This window comes from Cuculus canorus, chromosome 1 (assembly GCF_017976375.1).
Source record: "Cuculus canorus isolate bCucCan1 chromosome 1, bCucCan1.pri, whole genome shotgun sequence".
Classification (NCBI taxonomy): Eukaryota; Metazoa; Chordata; class Aves; order Cuculiformes; family Cuculidae; genus Cuculus; species Cuculus canorus.
Window position 1 is genome coordinate 132,452,409 of NC_071401.1, and position 17,768 is coordinate 132,470,176.

The 17,768-nt window shown below is 48.0% G+C and overlaps 2 protein-coding genes across 3 annotated transcripts in view; one reads left to right on the plus strand and one right to left on the minus strand.

Moving 5' to 3' along the window:
• The window catches only part of LOC104060659 (alpha-2-macroglobulin), a 39,730-nt gene extending 27,581 nt beyond the window's left edge, over nucleotides 1–12,149 (plus strand). The window contains exons 25-36 of the mRNA XM_054069183.1: nucleotides 889–973; nucleotides 1,527–1,683; nucleotides 1,972–2,046; nucleotides 3,999–4,164; nucleotides 5,163–5,386; nucleotides 5,957–6,175; nucleotides 6,464–6,591; nucleotides 6,937–7,027; nucleotides 7,727–7,795; nucleotides 7,966–8,068; nucleotides 8,651–8,692; nucleotides 10,943–12,149. Coding sequence (XP_053925158.1) covers nucleotides 889–973; nucleotides 1,527–1,683; nucleotides 1,972–2,046; nucleotides 3,999–4,164; nucleotides 5,163–5,386; nucleotides 5,957–6,175; nucleotides 6,464–6,591; nucleotides 6,937–7,027; nucleotides 7,727–7,795; nucleotides 7,966–8,068; nucleotides 8,651–8,692; nucleotides 10,943–10,968 — 1,385 coding nt within the window. The 3' untranslated portion in view covers nucleotides 10,969–12,149. The remainder of the gene's footprint in view (nucleotides 1–888; nucleotides 974–1,526; nucleotides 1,684–1,971; nucleotides 2,047–3,998; nucleotides 4,165–5,162; nucleotides 5,387–5,956; nucleotides 6,176–6,463; nucleotides 6,592–6,936; nucleotides 7,028–7,726; nucleotides 7,796–7,965; nucleotides 8,069–8,650; nucleotides 8,693–10,942) is intronic.
• Nucleotides 12,150–14,048: 1,899 nt separating this feature from the next.
• The window catches only part of LOC104060648 (alpha-2-macroglobulin), a 30,203-nt gene continuing 26,483 nt past the window's right edge, over nucleotides 14,049–17,768 (minus strand). For both annotated transcript variants that reach the window (XM_054069199.1, XM_054069196.1), the window contains exons 30-37: nucleotides 17,512–17,730; nucleotides 17,096–17,223; nucleotides 16,660–16,750; nucleotides 15,893–15,961; nucleotides 15,620–15,722; nucleotides 15,022–15,063; nucleotides 14,831–14,886; nucleotides 14,049–14,226 (exon numbers count right to left, since the gene is read on the minus strand). In XM_054069199.1, coding sequence (XP_053925174.1) covers nucleotides 14,164–14,226; nucleotides 14,831–14,886; nucleotides 15,022–15,063; nucleotides 15,620–15,722; nucleotides 15,893–15,961; nucleotides 16,660–16,750; nucleotides 17,096–17,223; nucleotides 17,512–17,730 — 771 coding nt within the window. In that variant the 3' untranslated portion in view covers nucleotides 14,049–14,163. The remainder of the gene's footprint in view (nucleotides 14,227–14,830; nucleotides 14,887–15,021; nucleotides 15,064–15,619; nucleotides 15,723–15,892; nucleotides 15,962–16,659; nucleotides 16,751–17,095; nucleotides 17,224–17,511; nucleotides 17,731–17,768) is intronic.

Sequence of the window (17,768 nt, forward strand, 5' to 3'; positions counted from 1 at the left end):
CAGCTTTTGCTTCTCTGTTCATTCCTTCCTTCGGCATCTGTGTAAGAGCATTGTTGGCCACTGGCATGCATGATCTGGAGGAGGCTTTCCTCGTGCATTGTCTGAAAGGGAGCATTTAGTAGGTCAATGTACATAATACAATATCTTTACAGAAAGAGTGAAAGAAACCTGCACTCAGGTGGAGGTATGGAGTGAGAGAAGGCAGCATCCAAACAGGAACATTGAAGAAATACAGGACTGACAATAGCTCAGAGTTCTCTCCATAAGAAAAGGGATATATGAAGTACCTAAACCAGGCTAAAACCATTAATCATGTCAGCCACTTTTGCAGATCTCTGACTCTCCTTAGGATTAAGATTTAGAAAGTATCACTCACCTTCAACTAGGCCACAATTCCAACACACCAGCTAGGACATTTTGACAGACATAACAGCAGTACATTTGGACACAGTGTGCATCTGCTGACTGACAGAAACTTTTTTTACTCAGTTATTTTGCAGAAAATTTACACCTTCTCCAGTGAAAATTATCCTATTTTCTTCGTCCCTATTCTGTGTGGGGCTCACCTTTGTATTCAGTTCTCCTTTAGGAACTATTTTCCTATTTCTCTCAAGCCTCGAATACATTTACCTCTCCTTATCGAGTTTAGGGCAGAGTGGTAATGACCACAGATACCCAGTTTCCAAGTGTTTTAGGAGAGAGGAGGAGCTCAAGGATGGAGTTACTTGGAGCTGTGGGTTTGTCTTAACTCCCATTGTAACACTGAGCAGCATAGCTCGCACTCGTGCCATGAGAGGGACACTGTGTCCCATGCCTGCTACATTTCCTTTGCATGGCTCCTTGAAAAGCACTATGAAAACTGAAATATTCTTCCACTTTCCATTTCAGGGTATCAAAGGCAATTGAAGTACAAACACTGGGATGGTTCTTATAGTACCTTTGGGCCACGTTATGGGCAAGCTGGGAATACCTGGTAAGACTTCGGTACCACTGGCTTTTTATTTCTGCTTTTCATATCTTCCCTTTCCTCAGTGTTTTCCTGTGCTTGGTCATTGTTGAGGTTGAAATGGAGATGGAAATGAAATTGTAATCATGACATCACAGATCATAGGCATAGACAACATGGGATAATGGAGTGTGGAAGGATGCTAAGGGAGATGCCTTTTAGGTTTGCAATACTGCACTGGTACCTACTTACTTCCTCTGACACTCTTCTTCAATTCAAGCGAGAGTGACATGCAGGATGTCTTAGATATTTGTTGTTAGCAGAAGAGGCTGATGAGTGCCCAAAGGGCTATTGCCTGCCAGCTCACAGCCATCAGGTTTACAAGCGGCAGGCTCCATTTGGCATTTGACCTTGCCTCACTAAGTCGCTAAAATAGCTCATAGTTTCCAAACAGCCCACTATGATAAGTCCTGTAGCCTCCACTGCTTTCCTCCAAAACAACAATGCCTATATGGGCCATGTGACCTTTGATGGATACAGGGCCGGCTCAGAATACCTCAGTTCACTCTGTCACTTTCAGGCTCACAGCCTTTGTCCTCAAGTCCTTTGCCCAGGCCCGACCTCACATCTTCATAGATGACAGACACATCCAGGATGCTTTGGTCTGGCTCACTCAAAAGCAGAAGGAGAATGGCTGTTTCCGCAGTTCTGGGACACTCCTGAACAATGCCATTAAGGTAATGTGTCTGGCTGGTTGGCTCCACATGGGTTTTGTGAGGCTGGAACTGGACCATAAGTCACTCTGAGACAAACAGAGCTATTTCAGCACTTGCAGGTTGGGGAGGAGGGGGAGTTAAAGATGTGGGCTGTCACAGGAGCGGGGAGAAGCCAATAGCAGCTTCTGAAGGGCTTAGCATGAGAAGGATGCTAGGAAGAATTTGTCCCTGCAGGTTGATGATAAGTAGCGTAGCGGGGAGCCAGTGATGCTATGTGGGATCAACATCTACTTTTGTGGTTTCCTGCAGGGTGGAGTGAATGACGAGATCACACTGACAGCCTACATCACTATTGCATTGCTGGAGATTCCTCTGCCTGTAACTGTACGTGTCTGTACCATGCCCTGAGCCACAGATGGTACCAATGTGCCCTGCTAGCGGCTCCATGAATTATCAAGTCCCTTTACCTTTTTAAAGATGGCATTCTGTCTGAATGGCCTTTCCATTCAAGCCTAGATCAGAATAACATTCTTCCTCCATTTTCCTCCCTTGTCTAATCCTGTCTCCCACATACACATTTCACTTCATCTTTTTTTGAATACTTTTGTGGAGAACCATGCTTTTGCTCCTTTAAGAGAGGTCAATTTTGATTAACAGTGAGTTAAATAACATTTAAAACTCTGAAATGAGAAAAATAGGTTTCCTATACCCACAAAACCTTCCTTTTGTTTGTTGAATAAGTACACTCCTGTTGGATCACTCAGGTGGCTCACTGAGGGAATCATTCTCATTTTCTCTGCCTCTTGCAGATTGATTTGTTGAAAATCCCCAGGGAAAATTCCCAGGCACTGCTCAGGGAATAAGGTATATCTATAGGCAATAGGCTATAACTGTAGGGAATATCATAAAAGGTAGTCCATGAAAAGCCTGAGGCTGATTTAAAAGCAATCTGGGTTTGGTCATTCTGATCCCCAAGTCTGTGATCCCCTCACTGTGAGACAAGCTCTGGTGCAGGTAAAATTGGGCTGTGAATTGTAGCAGAAGGACTGCTGAGCCAGGATGGTTGCTGGGCTGCAACCCCTCTGCTCCAAACATAGTAGAGGCTCTTTTACATTGAATCTTTTTTTTTCCTTGTATTGTGATAACAAGCAGGAAGAATTATTTTGTCAGCGGGTGACATGGATGACATTAACTTCACCAGAAGGGTATTCTTCCCTTGGTATGAGCTCTGTTTAGAAGGCAAGCTCTCAGATAGAACTATATTGGACAACAAGGAAGATTTTCATCTCCCTGTCTGAGTCTAGAAGTGCCATTGAAGAGGTTGTCAGAATTTGATTGGGATATGGATGTACTTCAAGTTAAGCTGATAGAACACTTTAGCATAGCTCAGCCCTTAGGTATTTAATGCTATGAGCAAGCATACAGAGTATTTCTATAAGTGAAATAAGCTCTATTAGGCCCCTCATAAAAAACGTTTTAGTACTGTTGTTAGCATGTGTATCTATTGCCACATCCTGTCATTAGAGTGAATTCCTTTCCAACACTTACCTGACAAACAGTAGTAAGCATAGGAAGCCACAGGTGAGGCACAGACACTACCAATTATTTTTTATTTTTATGCTTTGCAGAAAGCAGCTGAATTAGTTCTCCAAAAGTGGGCACAAAAAAATTCATCTTCCAATATACACCCAGTGAAGGCAAAGTACAAAGCCACTGAAAAATCAATTCTTTCCTTCTAGACCATTGCTCAAGGTGTAAATGTGCTGTTAGGCTTCAAATCATATCATGCCATGCCATCCCCCCCCCCTCCTGAATTGGTATTACTTCAATTTTATACCAGTTTTTCCATCATAAATAAGGAATAGTCATGTGTCTTGCAGAAGGCTCTGCAAAAGGGGAACTAAACAGTAAAAAGGAAAGGGTAGAGCAGAGGCTAAAAACACAAAACAACCTTTGTGTGATGGCTGAGGGAGAGCAAGTATATCTGTAGAGAAGAATCATACCCAAGGACTCTCTCTGCCCTGAGAAACTATCAGGCCAGTAATTCTTCTCAAGGCAGAAGGGCTGAGAAGTGGCTTCACAGACTTTATATCAAACCAGAGGGAAAAAATCATTAAAACAAGATGTACTAAAGGAAAGCAACTACAAGATAAGGAACAGGCTTTGGCTGCCCATATGTTCAGGGGGTATTGGACTTGGAGGGGAAGGGGTATGCAATTGTACAGCGTCGTCAGACAGGGCAATAGTGATGTCAAGAATACATAGGTACCAGCCAATTCCTGATGGACCTCAGTGTCAGCTCTTGCTGCTACAGTTCAGTCTTTCTCTCTTCTCAGCACTCAGTGGTGCGTAATGCTCTGTTCTGCCTGGAAACAGCAGCAAACGAGAAAGAAAGCCATGTCTACACCAAGGCTCTGATGGCCTATGCCTTCGCCCTGGCAGGGAAGGAGGAGAAACGGAAAACATTGCTTAGCTCACTTGAAAAGGAAGCTGTGAAAAAGGGTGAGTGCTCCTGGTCGGCCACCTCTTTCTTTCAGCCAACTGGCATTATGTCTCCCCTTGACAAAATGGCTTTTCTTGGTGGGTCAATGGCTGCAGCACATGGCTTCTGTGGAGGGGCAGGTTGATGGAGGGAGAGGAAAGATTTGTGCAAAGGGGTTGCATTTTTGATAACCCTCTCTCGGTGCCTCGTCCTACAACTTCACTCCGAGTTCACCAAGAAACAGCAGGCACCGTTCCCACTGGTGATGAACTGAAGGGTAACTCTGCTGGCATCTGTCCCCGGCCCGCTCCTCTTGCCACACCAGACACTGCTTAGCAAAGACTCAGTACTGTTTACGGCCACGGCTTCATTCCAGTGCATGCGCTCAACATAGACCAAAGCTGACCTTGCACAGCACAAGGGGTGATAAATCGGGGAAAAGCTGCACGTGCTGAGAGAGAAATCAAACATACAGATTGTTTTGGAGTCCACAGCAGAAACTCTGAATCTTCCAGGAAACCATGTCATGACTTGGAAGCATTCTGGGAAAGTCAGGCTGGCCAGTGGGTTTGCCCGAGAGTTGGGTAGCAAGGTTGTGAAGGATGCATCTCCAGCACCTTTTGCCTTTTCCACTCACAGGTAGTCACATTTTTGGGGTCATTTTGCCTCATATTGCTTGTCACTGCCTGACCCCAGCATCTCTACTCCAAAAAGGGTAGGAGTGTCATCCTTTTTAGGTCCCTGGTCCCTCAAGGTGCTCAAGTGCACAAATGCCTGTGTGACTGTGGAGTTTAGGACCAAGGGGTATCCAGGCATGAGGACTGAGCCTCAGCAGTCTCAGACTAGTTGTAAACCTGCAGCAAGTGTAAACCTAACCCTTCCCACTTCATCCTGCATGACAGGCACATCCTGGAGCCTCTGTCCTCCCAACTGGACTGGAAAAAAACCAAAAACTGCCCTTCCATAACTCCTAATAATTGCCTGTTGTTTTCTTTCCACACTCCTTGCTCTTGTGAAGATGGGTCTGTCCATTGGCAGCGGCCTGGGAAAGAGCCCGAGGTTGATCTGCCGTACTATCACTACCGAGCTCCTTCTGCTGAAGTGGAGATGACAGCCTACGTGCTCCTGGCTCACCTCACCTTGCAGTCAACACCTTCCCAGGAGGAGCTGTCATCTGCATCCCTTATTGCAAAGTGGATCAGCGGTCAGCAGAATCCCAGTGGAGGCTTCTCCTCCACCCAGGTGAGCTGCTTCTGTCCCGTGCCCTCAGACATCAGTGTCAGAAGATGGAAAGCGTCAGAGACCTGCATGGGAGCACAGTAAGCTCCACCAGGGCAGGGACTGTAGCATCTCCTGTGGCTGCCAAGTTCCCAAGAGAGAACTAGAGGCTTTTATGTCAAGTAGTGTGTCAGGGAACAACTGATCCTTTGGTTAGAGGCCTGGTTTTCTTGACACAGTGGGGCAGATCGGTGGTGACCCAAGGGATGTGTGTCTGTGTCACTGGAAAGAGCTCCCAACCCCATTTGTTTGTTTGTGCATATGAAGTTGCTGCTTCACCCCGTGGAGCAAGCAAAGCCTGCGCAAAGCTCCACGTCAGGGACCTCAGGGAACACACAACTGCAGGACAGAGGGCACAGGAAGAGAATGGAAACATGCAAAAGCTGCTTCACCCTCTGTGCTTTGTACTTACGACCGGCGAAAATGAAGAATGGACGAGAGGGGCCTGCCAGCTTCAAAGGGCAGGCTGTGGGAGAACAGGCTGTGGGAAGGCTAGGTGTATCCCTCTGAGAGATGGGATCCAATCTTTTTCAGGACACAGTGGTGGCTCTTCAAGCCCTATCCCTGTACGGGGCTTCCACCTATGCCAAGAGTGGAGCAGCTTCCAAAGTGACCCTGCGATCCGGAGGGGACTTCCAGCAAGACTTCCAAGTGGATCCCACAAACCGACTGCTGCTCCAGCGCGTGCCCCTGCCCCAGGTGCCAGGGGAGTACAGCACAGAGGTGTCTGGTGAAGGATGCGTCTATCTGCAGGTGAGGGTTATGGGGGCAGGTGGCATCCTGGGAGGAGAGGCCCTGCCAGGGAGAGGGCAGAAGGAAAGGCAGCAATGGGAGGGAGGAAAAGCTCTGGGAGAGGGAAGAGGAGAAGAGGAGAGGTGTGTGGAAGAGAAATGAGTGGAAAGAAAGGAGTGAAAGGTCCGCAATGTGGAGGAGCTGTGAGAACGGGAGATGTAGGGAGGCAGGACAGGGAGAGGATGGTCTCTCTCACGTGCTGAGCATGCACGCATGCACGCTCATACAGAGCTGCTGCCTCTCCCCTAGACAAGCCTGAGGTACAACGTCCAGCCCACGCAGGAGGATGCACCCTTCATGCTCCATGTGTACACGATCCCAGAGACATGTGAGGACTCCAAGACTCTCAAGGTCTTTGACATAGGCATAAACGTCAGGTGAGTCCGTGTTTGGCTTTGAGCCTTCTTAAGATCCTGCAGGAGCTGGAGGTCTGGCAAGCTAGTCTGAAAGCTCTGGAAGGACAGTGCATCCCCAGGAAGGTGGGCAAGAGGTATGTGGGCTGGGATGAGAGGCTGTGGAGGAAGGAGAATTCCTGCAGTGTTGGAGCTGTGTGAGCAGCCCAGGGCTGGGCTAGCGAGAGTCTGCAGAGATGACCTGGCGTAGCTGGAGAAGAAGGTGCTGGACTGTCGGGACGTGGGGGGTTACCAAGTGTTATGGGAGAGATGGAAGTTCCCCCAACTTTGACTTGCAGTGCGCTGACTCTTTGCTGGTTGGTCCCTTAGTTACACCGGGGAACGCAATGAGTCCAACATGGTGATTGTTGATGTGAAGATGCTGTCCGGATTCGTCCCTGTGAAGTCCTCTGTGAGGAAGGTAGGAGCCTGTTTGTCAAACAAGCCACCTCCGGTTTCTTATCTTCAAGACACCTTCCAAGTGTCTGTAGCAAGTAAAAAAGGGCTTCAGAGTCTGAATCAGCTCCATCTTGCCATTGTTATCTGCACATTTGCTGTGCACAGCGTTCTCTTTACATACCTGGCTCAAGGCCAGCACAAGGGAGACAATGTGATGACTCTAGGAAAAGCTGACTCCCAGTGGACGTACAGCTCTATTATCACTGTATCCCAACAGCTCCCTAGAAGCATTGTGTGTGCATAGGATACCCAAAAGTAGTGTTATTCCCTTTTCTCTTCAGCTGATCCAACACCTCCTTATAGCACTGCATTTGGTTAGGTCTTGGGTTACTGTTTGAGACGCTGAGCAGGTGCATGGGTTGGACAATAAGGGTGACAGTAAGATGCTGCAGAACTATCATGTCAGAAGGGATGTATGTTTGTTGAATCGTTCCATCACTGTGCTTGAACCAGTGCCCAGTCCCTGCTGGAGTCAGGCTGTACTTCATCAGCCAGGGTGGCCATGGAAACGTAGTGGCACACCAAGGTGGCAGTTCCATGCTTCACGTTTAGTTCCGGGAGCATCCCGGTGTTCCAGCCATAGTATAACTCGTCCACAGGGCTGTGCCAGGGGCACAGGGAGAGCACCCTCAACTGTATTGTCTTGGTCTTCTTTCTTCAGCTGGAAGGCCACCCGGTTATTGAGCGCACAGAGTTGAGTACCAACCACGTCCTAGTGTATCTGGAAAAGGTGAGTATTCCAGGCAAGGATGGGTCAGGAACACAGGCATTGGGACACTTGGCCACACAGGATGAAAGAGCAGGGAGAGCAAGGGGACTGGGGCCGTGCAAAGGCAGTGGGGTGCACGGGGCTGAGTGGAGTTGCCCCTGAGCCCCCACCACCTGCCTTCCCTTTCCCAGCTGAGGAGCGAGACCTTCAGCTTCTCCTTCACAGTGGAGCGGGACATCCCCGTGCAGGGCCTGAAGCCGGCACAGGTGAAGGTCTACGACTACTATGAGACAGGTGAGTGTGGGGCTGAGGTGCCATGGAGAGAGGGTGGCAGCCGCACACACAGAGGGTAGCGGGGGCTGGGGGACCCACAGCTGCCCCTGGGTTGCGGTCTTCTCCACACTGCTCAGATCTTCAAGTGCAGAGTCACCTGAGCAGAGCAGCCACCCTGCAGGCAGAGCCACAGCTGCAGGGGGTCCACTGTTCCAGTCCAGACCCGGGGCACAGCTGTGCCCTGCACTTCCAGGCAGACCCATTGCCCCCTGTGCCTTTGCTGTCCTGGCTGCTGCACTGGGGTGGCATTGACAGAGTCCCGTGTGCCCTGTAGCGTGCTGAGAGAATGTGCTGAGCAGCCCTTGGGCACCCCAGTGCAGAGTGTGGCTGTGGCTGCTGGTGCTGAGTGGCTTGCTGGTGCTTCTGCCACTTGTGACAGGGCGTGGCTGGGGCTCCCCTCACCCAGCTGGGATCTGAAGGAAAGCTGAGGGTGGTGACAGTGGTCTGCTGTAGGGCCTGGGAGAAGCGTCTCTCTGGTATCCACCCCTCTGCCAGGAGTGCTAAGGGGCTCTGACACCCCATCCCTTCCCTTATGTTTTCCAGATGAGTTTGCCACACAGGAGTACAGCGCTCCCTGCACTGCAGGTAGGGTACTGAGAGATCTTCCCTTTATTGCAGGTTGTCTACATCTTCTTTGTAGTATTTTCAGTCTGCTAACTATCTCTTTTTGTTTGATGGGCAATTTGGATGAGATTGGTTGAACTCACAGACACATATTTTGTATGAAATACTGAGACCACAGGGGGCAAAACGTTCACTCATTCAAAATCCACCATCCCTGAATTCTCAGAGTGGTTTCCCCAGTTAGGTTGTCCTGTCTTGAGTGAAGGCTTTGTCCCTGTTACTCTGTTACAGGCCCTTGGGCTTCATCTTTGAGTTCGAGTAACGTATCACTCTTGACTCATGAACGAGGTATCTTCTGGTCTTTCCTGATAGATCCAACTAGTTGTCCCTGTGGGATCATGCTGACGGGACTTGGCTCTTTCCAACCACGAGGGGACAGGCTTTTCCTCAAAAGCACTCTGTCTAGAGTGATAATGAAAATCAAGGCTATCAAAAGATAGCCTACAAAGTAGCATGTCATGGTCAGACCTACCAGGATTTCATGCTGCGCTCCAGAACCTCCAGCCAAAGCCTGGCATATCTTTCTTTTCACTTAAGCTGTAATGCAGTGCTGCTTTTAGCCCTTTCCTTCCTACTCTGAGCATGAAACCATAACTGCAGTAGGAACTCCTCGTCACAGAAGAATTCCTCCCAGCCTCTGCTGTTGAAGAGGTAAATATTTGTCTCTTACAGGAACTTGGGCTTGTCTCTCTTGTATGGTGACAGAAAACTGACCCCTGATCTGTACACACAGACATATCACTCATCTGTGAAGGGTCGTAATTCTCCAATATCACACTCTAGCCTGCTTAGCAACTGTACGGCAAAACCCATAGTGGTGCTGGTACATCATAGCATGCCTTTAGGCAGTGTCATTCTCCTTGGATCCTGAGAGATGGCAAGTTTGCCTTTGGTAGCTACTACCTGGAGCAACAGATGCTTCCTGCTCAGCTACCCTGTTGCCCAAGCATGAGGGGAGGTGTCTTAGGATTCAGGCATTCCTCATGATGCTTGGCAGCCAGCCCTCAGTCTTGTTTTGAAGTCTGAGCTAGCAGGATGGAGAGGGTATGACCTTTGAGGGGTTCTCTACGGTGCAAAGCCACATATTGGCTTAAGAGCTCAGGTAATGTAGGATCTTTTGTGGAAGGCCCTGACCAGTAATAATTCTCCTGTACCACATGGAGTCTTCCAGTATGAAGACTGACAGGTCTGGCTTCCCATCAGTTTACCATTTTCAGGTGTCTGGAATATGGGAGCTTCTGCAAATCACTGAGACCCTGAGAAGTGTTTTTTTACAGGGCCTGACTGTGGCATTTGAGAGCAGGGAAAAAGTGATTTGGACTTGCAACAGTGAAAGCTTTGTCTCATGCTGGTGATAAACAGTGAAATTTATCTCCTTTTGTGTTTTTACCTGATGTCTTGGAAAACAGCGTGAGCTCCCACACTTTTAGTCCATGTATCTTGCTAATCTGAGCAGTGTCTGTAGGTACATCTGTGTTCTTCTGATTCTGGGCCTACAGCCTCCCTTTAAGGAAAAACGACCTAAGATTGACACTGAGTGGACAGTAAAACATTTCCAAAGGTTTTATTGGTGTGGTCTGTCTGTCCAGTCCAAGACAAGGGGGAAGGCTTGAGATTTTAGGCTACTTTTCTGCATATGTGCTAACAGACAGAGATTTTATCCCCTTTGGAAAAGACGATGGGAATAGCTAGTTAACAGGTCCATCCACTGGTCTAGGTGTCCCACTGGTCTAGGTGTCCAAAGGTGCTTTGCACTGACTAAAAGGCAGATCTCAGTTGCAAAGCAGAAAGCTGCCTTCCCTGCCCTGAACAGCACTGTCCACTGGTGCAGTGCATTCCTACCATTCTCTGCAGAGAAATAAATACACTGTAAAAGCATATCTCATTGCTGAGTCAACATCCTTCCAGCCTGTTTGCATTGTGCTCCCATGACCGTCCCAGCTGTGACACGTTCAGTTCTGCTTATTTCTCCTATGGGTCAGAAAGAGTCTCAAGTTTCACTCAGTGTCACATTGCTTTGTAGGTGACGTGAGTTTTGAGTGCTATGGATGACCCTTAGCCCTGCTCAAACAGCAACTCTCTCCTGTACTGTGTTTCACATACAACCTGACTTCGCACACCCACGTTTTGCTCTGTCTCTCAGCCTAGGCAAGAGAACCAGCAACTTTCTCTCTAACTCCTGTACCCTCCCATCTTCTTTCATCCTTGCAGATGAAGTAGACCAAGGCAATGCATGAAAAATACTCTCAGTTGCTGAACCTCACTACCACCTCCACCATCTATGGAGAGGATTAAAGGACAGATGTACAGCACCTGCGAGAAATGGGAAATGAACTTTACAAATAAATTAACTGTACTCACCAATGATTTTTGAACAGGTTATTCCCAATTCTGTTTCTTCCTTCCCAGTATCCAGTCATAGCGTTAATCTTTCTGGCCTTCTATGTTGAGAAGCATCCTATCCAGCCATGTCTGTGTGCAAAAGGGGCAAAAGGGCTGACGAGTGAAAAAAAAAAAAAAAAGAAATAAAAAAGGACAGAATAATTTAAGCTGGAGTCAGCCTTTCTAATGTAGTACTCTCAGTGTTATGTACTCTGAAATTGTTTAATCCACAGAGAAAGACATGTACCTCTTAAGAACAATTTCTCTCCTCTGGCTTAGAAACTATAACCTTAATTGAAATGAACTCTGCAGATGCCTATTGATGTCTCCCACCAGTAGGTAGCCTGGATGATCAGGTAATGTTACATGAAATTCAATCTCTGCGATGTGCCCCATAGCCACTCCTTCCAGAATTGTTTCTTGTTTGCAGAAGAGTAGGAGGAGATAAACATTCTGCCCTCTTGTAAGACTAGAGTGTACATGGTGGGCAGGAGGATGTGTGCATGCATTATGCCTTCAGGTGCTAACTTATAATTGCCTGTTCTTCAGCTGAAGCTTGGGTCTTCTTGTGGAAATTTGCATATCTTGTGTCTGCTTCTTCTGGAAATTCCCAAGGAGAATCTAATGGCATTTGCCGGTAACCTACCTACCTAAGTCTAGTTTAAATAGCACATTTAATTAAATCATAAAGTTGCTTTGGTGAAACTGTCCATAGTCCTCCTAGATACCTTGAGGAATGCTCTGCTTTTCTTGGGTTTGTCCCATTAATTTCTGATTTTAACTTTTGAATAGCAGAAAGATCTTACATGACTATTTATTCTCATGAAATGCATATCATTATATGTCGTGGCTTATTGTATATCCAACATACAAACCCAATTTTTTTAGTGTACCTGTCCAAACAGTGTTATTGAAAACAAATAAAGTTCTTCATCTGTTTTGCTAGATACTAATATTATGTCCCTTTTAACACGTCATATTCAGACAAGTCTATGGAATGAAGTGGCTTCAGTGAAACTGAGCAAAATTTCTAATCAAGCATGAATAATAAATGCATTTTGGTTTGATTTAGAAATAGTAAAACTACCTAATTTCCTATGTTGAGGCAATTACTGTTCCAAAGCAACAAAGGTTTTGGTTGCTGAGTGAAACTGTTTTGATTTTAGACCATTCTGATTTGTCTTTGAAGCATGAAGTCCTTGCTCTATGGGGATAGAAATTCCATATTCAGACATTCTTGTACTTCCTTAAGGTAGCCTTTCTAAAGTTTTCTACATGGCAAGCCATGGAAGACCTGCAAGTATGTGACTGATGACTCAGAGCCTAGTCAAACAGGGAGATACTAAACAGCTTTACAGATAAGTGCCCCAAATGACAAGTGATGTGGCTGCACATGGGCAATAGGTACATGTTGTATAACTTAAAAACACGTGGCAGCAAAACTTAGTGTTAACTCCTTCCATGATAGAAAAGCATTATCCAGATTTTGTGAATGGAACATGCTTTAGTGATTTTACAGACTTTTAAATGAAATTATCGTGATGATTACTTCACTTCATTTGAAGTAGAAAAGATTGGACACCATAACCATGGTAATTGCCAAAAAGTAAATGAAAATGAAGGAGCCGTTGCCATCCAAACACAAACAGCAGTAAAGGAGGGTCTGTATTTGCAGACCTGTGTCTGCATGCAAAAGTCTGCAGACCTGGCACTTTTGAACCTGCTTGTCCTTAACTAATGGTCACAGCTGGCACTGTATCTCTTCAGTACAGTCAGTCGCTCACGACCCCATAGCAGAGGGACAGCTATAAAAGGGATCAGCATAAATTGTTTTTCTCACACAGTGCGGAATTCTAGCTCATGAAGAGAAAAGAGGGTCTTTAGACATCCACATGGGCAATGACAATGCAAAGATCTTCTGCATCACTGAAACAAGTACAAGTATTCTGCTGCATTGGTGGCTTACATTTTTGACAGTCTGGGTCTATGTACATGAAAGAACCTGCGTGAGGGACTCCTATAGGTGTGTTTGCATAAACTTATGTCAGCAGGGTCAAAGGCACCTCTGCACATAGAGCAAGGTAAATAAAATACGCAGATGTATGTCCTACTGCCATATGTCCTACTGAACTAAGGCTGATTGCCTCTGCATTCCTGGGAAATATCTAGATTAGAGAGAACATGATCATTTGGAAAACTGACATGCAAAAAGTTTAACCCCAACTAGCAGATGGGAATCCAAGGTCTCCTCTCTGAATTTGGCTGAAGCACTGCAAGCCTAGCTGTGAGAAAGAAAAAAAAAAAATATGTAAAATTACTCAAAAACACCCCAAAAATATCAACAGCTCTCCACTGAGGAAAATAGGGTAAATTCTAATGAAAAGCACAAGCAGTTTGGATCATAGTGTTTCTTGGTTGAAAGTCTTACTAATGACACTGTTAAGTTCCCAGTCCCTCTCCAATTTCCCTTCAGCTGTTTAGAAGCAAGCAGACAACGTCTTCATTACTAGAATGGGCAAGTCCACAGATATTCCCTTCACTTCAAGCTGGTCTACTGCAAGTTTAGATTGTACAGGTTTACACTGTCCTTCCACCTCATAGCAGTGATTTCACAGTGGGATCAAAGGTGATGTGATCAGATGTTTACGTCTCAGGATTTTCTTTCAGAACATGCCCACTTCTACAGGCAGGGAGCCAAGCTTCCAGTACATAATGGATCAGGTAGGATTTCCTCTCCTCCTGGAGATCTGGCAAGCACGGAGACAAACCTCCTCACTGCCAAAAGCTGTCTGCCTCCTGGTATTCCTGAGGACTTGCCAAACACTGCCCTGCTGTGGATAGCTCTGGATTTAAATCTTGGGCATTAGACAGTCTGAGGTATGGATGAGAGGAGATAAAAGACACAGTAACAAAAAATAAGGCCAGAGGCATCTGATGAGAATCAAGACAATTTATTTACAGCGCTACTTCCTATTTTGGTGTCGAGGTGTCCTCATGCAACATTTCAATAGGCCCTCTCAACAAGAAGATCTTCTAGGGGCAGAGAAACACTATCTGATCCAGCAAGACTCAGATGAGATGCGCTCTTCAGACATTTCCCTGTTCAGCCTTGTCTGGAGGTAGGAAAAAGACAGAGTGGAGTAAGTATCCTAGGAAAGCAGTGTCCAGAGTTCTGGCCATCTTCTTTGAGTCCTGGTTGCTATGCAAATTCAGGCCGTGCTAAAACCTGAGAAATTCCTTCACCTAAAAGTGTTCAGTTGCAGACAGATAATAGAATGAAAATTGCTGGACATGTCTGAGACAGCCATGCTACAAGAGAGGGGACAGGAGGCAGAGATATCCCAGAGAGAGATGAGCCATCCCAGTACACATTCCCTCTCAGCACCTGGGCTTCCCAAAGGAAAGGAAAAAATAACCCTTAGCACAGCCTGGAAGATCACCACCAAAGACATGAATAAGGTCAACATTTCACCAATATGTTTGAGAAACAATTCTACAGTACCCTTCTGTACTGCAGCACGGCAGAAGCGACCCTGAAAAGGGCAGAGACATAAAGGCTGAATGTAGTGTTCAGACCCAAGGGAGATTTAACCTTATTTAACCTTAACAATACATGACACATACGTATGCCGGAAAAGACAAGTGCCTCTGGGCAAGCCAAGGCAGTAGCACTGGAATTACCATTCTCAGTGAGTCAAAATTAAAACTGTATCTGACCTTACATAGGGCATGTGGTGGCAGTATTGCTCTCTGTCTTGAGGCATGCCTACAGACTGCAATAGGCACAATGAAGATAAAAGCTGAGAGTAACCTCAGGCTGAGGAAACACATGGTCTACAAAGACTTTAATTCAAGATGTCCTCCAATAGTCCATGCAGGAACATCTCAGTTGTTCCTGTGCACCCTACCTGCAGTGCAGGGAGCGCTGTACTCCTGTGTGGCAAACTCATCTGGAAAACATAAGGGAAGGGATGGGGTGTCAGAGCCCCTCAGCACTCCTGGCAGAGGGGTGGATACCAGAGAGACGCTTCTCCCAGGCCCTACAGCAGACCACTGTCACCACCCTCAGCTTTCCCTCAGATCCCAGCTGGGTGAGGGGAGCCCCAGCCACGCCCTGTCACAAGTGGCAGAAGCAAGGCAGAGCCACTCAGCACCAGCAGCCACAGCCACACTCTGCACGTTCTCTCAGCACGCTACAGGGCACACGGGACTCTGTCAATGCCACCCCAGTGCAGCAGCCAGGACAGCAAAGGCACAGGGGGCAATGGGTCTGCCTGGAAGTGCAGGGCACAGCTGTGCCCCGGGTCTGGACTGGAACAGTGGACCCCCTGCAGCTGTGGCTCTGCCTGCAGGGTGGCTGCTCTGCTCAGGTGACTCTGCACTTGAAGATCTGAGCAGTGTGGAGAAGACCGCAACCCAGGGGCAGCTGTGGGTCCCCCAGCCCCCGCTACCCTCTGTGTGTGCGGCTGCCACCCTCTCTCCATGGCACCTCAGCCCCACACTCACCTGTCTCATAGTAGTCGTAGACCTTCACCTGTGCCGGCTTCAGGCCCTGCACGGGGATGTCCCGCTCCACTGTGAAGGAGAAGCTGAAGGTCTCGCTCCTCAGCTGGGAAAGGGAAGGCAGGTGGTGGGGGCTCAGGGGCAACTCCACTCAGCCCCGTGCACCCCACTGCCTTTGCACGGCCCCAGTCCCCTTGCTCTCCCTGCTCTTTCATCCTGTGTGGCCAAGTGTCCCAATGCCTGTGTTCCTGACCCATCCTTGCCTGGAATACTCACCTTTTCCAGATACACTAGGACGTGGTTGGTACTCAACTCTGTGCGCTCAATAACCGGGTGGCCTTCCAGCTGAAGAAAGAAGACCAAGACAATACAGTTGAGGGTGCTCTCCCTGTGCCCCTGGCACAGCCCTGTGGACGAGTTATACTATGGCTGGAACACCGGGATGCTCCCGGAACTAAACGTGAAGCATGGAACTGCCACCTTGGTGTGCCACTACGTTTCCATGGCCACCCTGGCTGATGAAGTACAGCCTGACTCCAGCAGGGACTGGGCACTGGTTCAAGCACAGTGATGGAACGATTCAACAAACATACATCCCTTCTGACATGATAGTTCTGCAGCATCTTACTGTCACCCTTATTGTCCAACCCATGCACCTGCTCAGCGTCTCAAACAGTAACCCAAGACCTAACCAAATGCAGTGCTATAAGGAGGTGTTGGATCAGCTGGAGAGAAAAGGGAATAACACTACTTTTGGGTATCCTATGCACACACAATGCTTCTAGGGAGCTGTTGGGATACAGTGATAATAGAGCTGTACGTCCACTGGGAGTCAGCTTTTCCTAGAGTCATCACATTGTCTCCCTTGTGCTGGCCTTGACCCAGGTATGTAAAGAGAACGCTGTGCACAGCAAACGTGCAGATAACAAGACAAGATGGAGCTGATTCAGACTCTGAAGCCCTTTTTTACTTGCTACAGACACTTGGAAGGTGTCTTGAAGATAAGAAACCGGAGGTGGCTTGTTTGACAAACAGGCTCCTACCTTCCTCACAGAGGACTTCACAGGGACGAATCCGGACAGCATCTTCACATCAACAATCACCATGTTGGACTCATTGCGTTCCCCGGTGTAACTAAGGGACCAACCAGCAAAGAGTCAGCGCACTGCAAGTCAAAGTTGGGGGAACTTCCATCTCTCCCATAACACTTGGTAACCCCCCACGTCCCGACAGTCCAGCACCTTCTTCTCCAGCTACGCCAGGTCATCTCTGCAGACTCTCGCTAGCCCAGCCCTGGGCTGCTCACACAGCTCCAACACTGCAGGAATTCTCCTTCCTCCACAGCCTCTCATCCCAGCCCACATACCTCTTGCCCACCTTCCTGGGGATGCACTGTCCTTCCAGAGCTTTCAGACTAGCTTGCCAGACCTCCAGCTCCTGCAGGATCTTAAGAAGGCTCAAAGCCAAACACGGACTCACCTGACGTTTATGCCTATGTCAAAGACCTTGAGAGTCTTGGAGTCCTCACACGTCTCTGGGATCGTGTACACATGGAGCATGAAGGGTGCATCCTCCTGCGTGGGCTGGACGTTGTACCTCAGGCTTGTCTAGGGGAGAGGCAGCAGCTCTGTATGAGCGTGCATGCGTGCATGCTCAGCACGTGAGAGAGACCATCCTCTCCCTGTCCTGCCTCCCTACATCTCCCGTTCTCACAGCTCCTCCACATTGCGGACCTTTCACTCCTTTCTTTCCACTCATTTCTCTTCCACACACCTCTCCTCTTCTCCTCTTCCCTCTCCCAGAGCTTTTCCTCCCTCCCATTGCTGCCTTTCCTTCTGCCCTCTCCCTGGCAGGGCCTCTCCTCCCAGGATGCCACCTGCCCCCATAACCCTCACCTGCAGATAGACGCATCCTTCACCAGACACCTCTGTGCTGTACTCCCCTGGCACCTGGGGCAGGGGCACGCGCTGGAGCAGCAGTCGGTTTGTGGGATCCACTTGGAAGTCTTGCTGGAAGTCCCCTCCGGATCGCAGGGTCACTTTGGAAGCTGCTCCACTCTTGGCATAGGTGGAAGCCCCGTACAGGGATAGGGCTTGAAGAGCCACCACTGTGTCCTGAAAAAGATTGGATCCCATCTCTCAGAGGGATACAC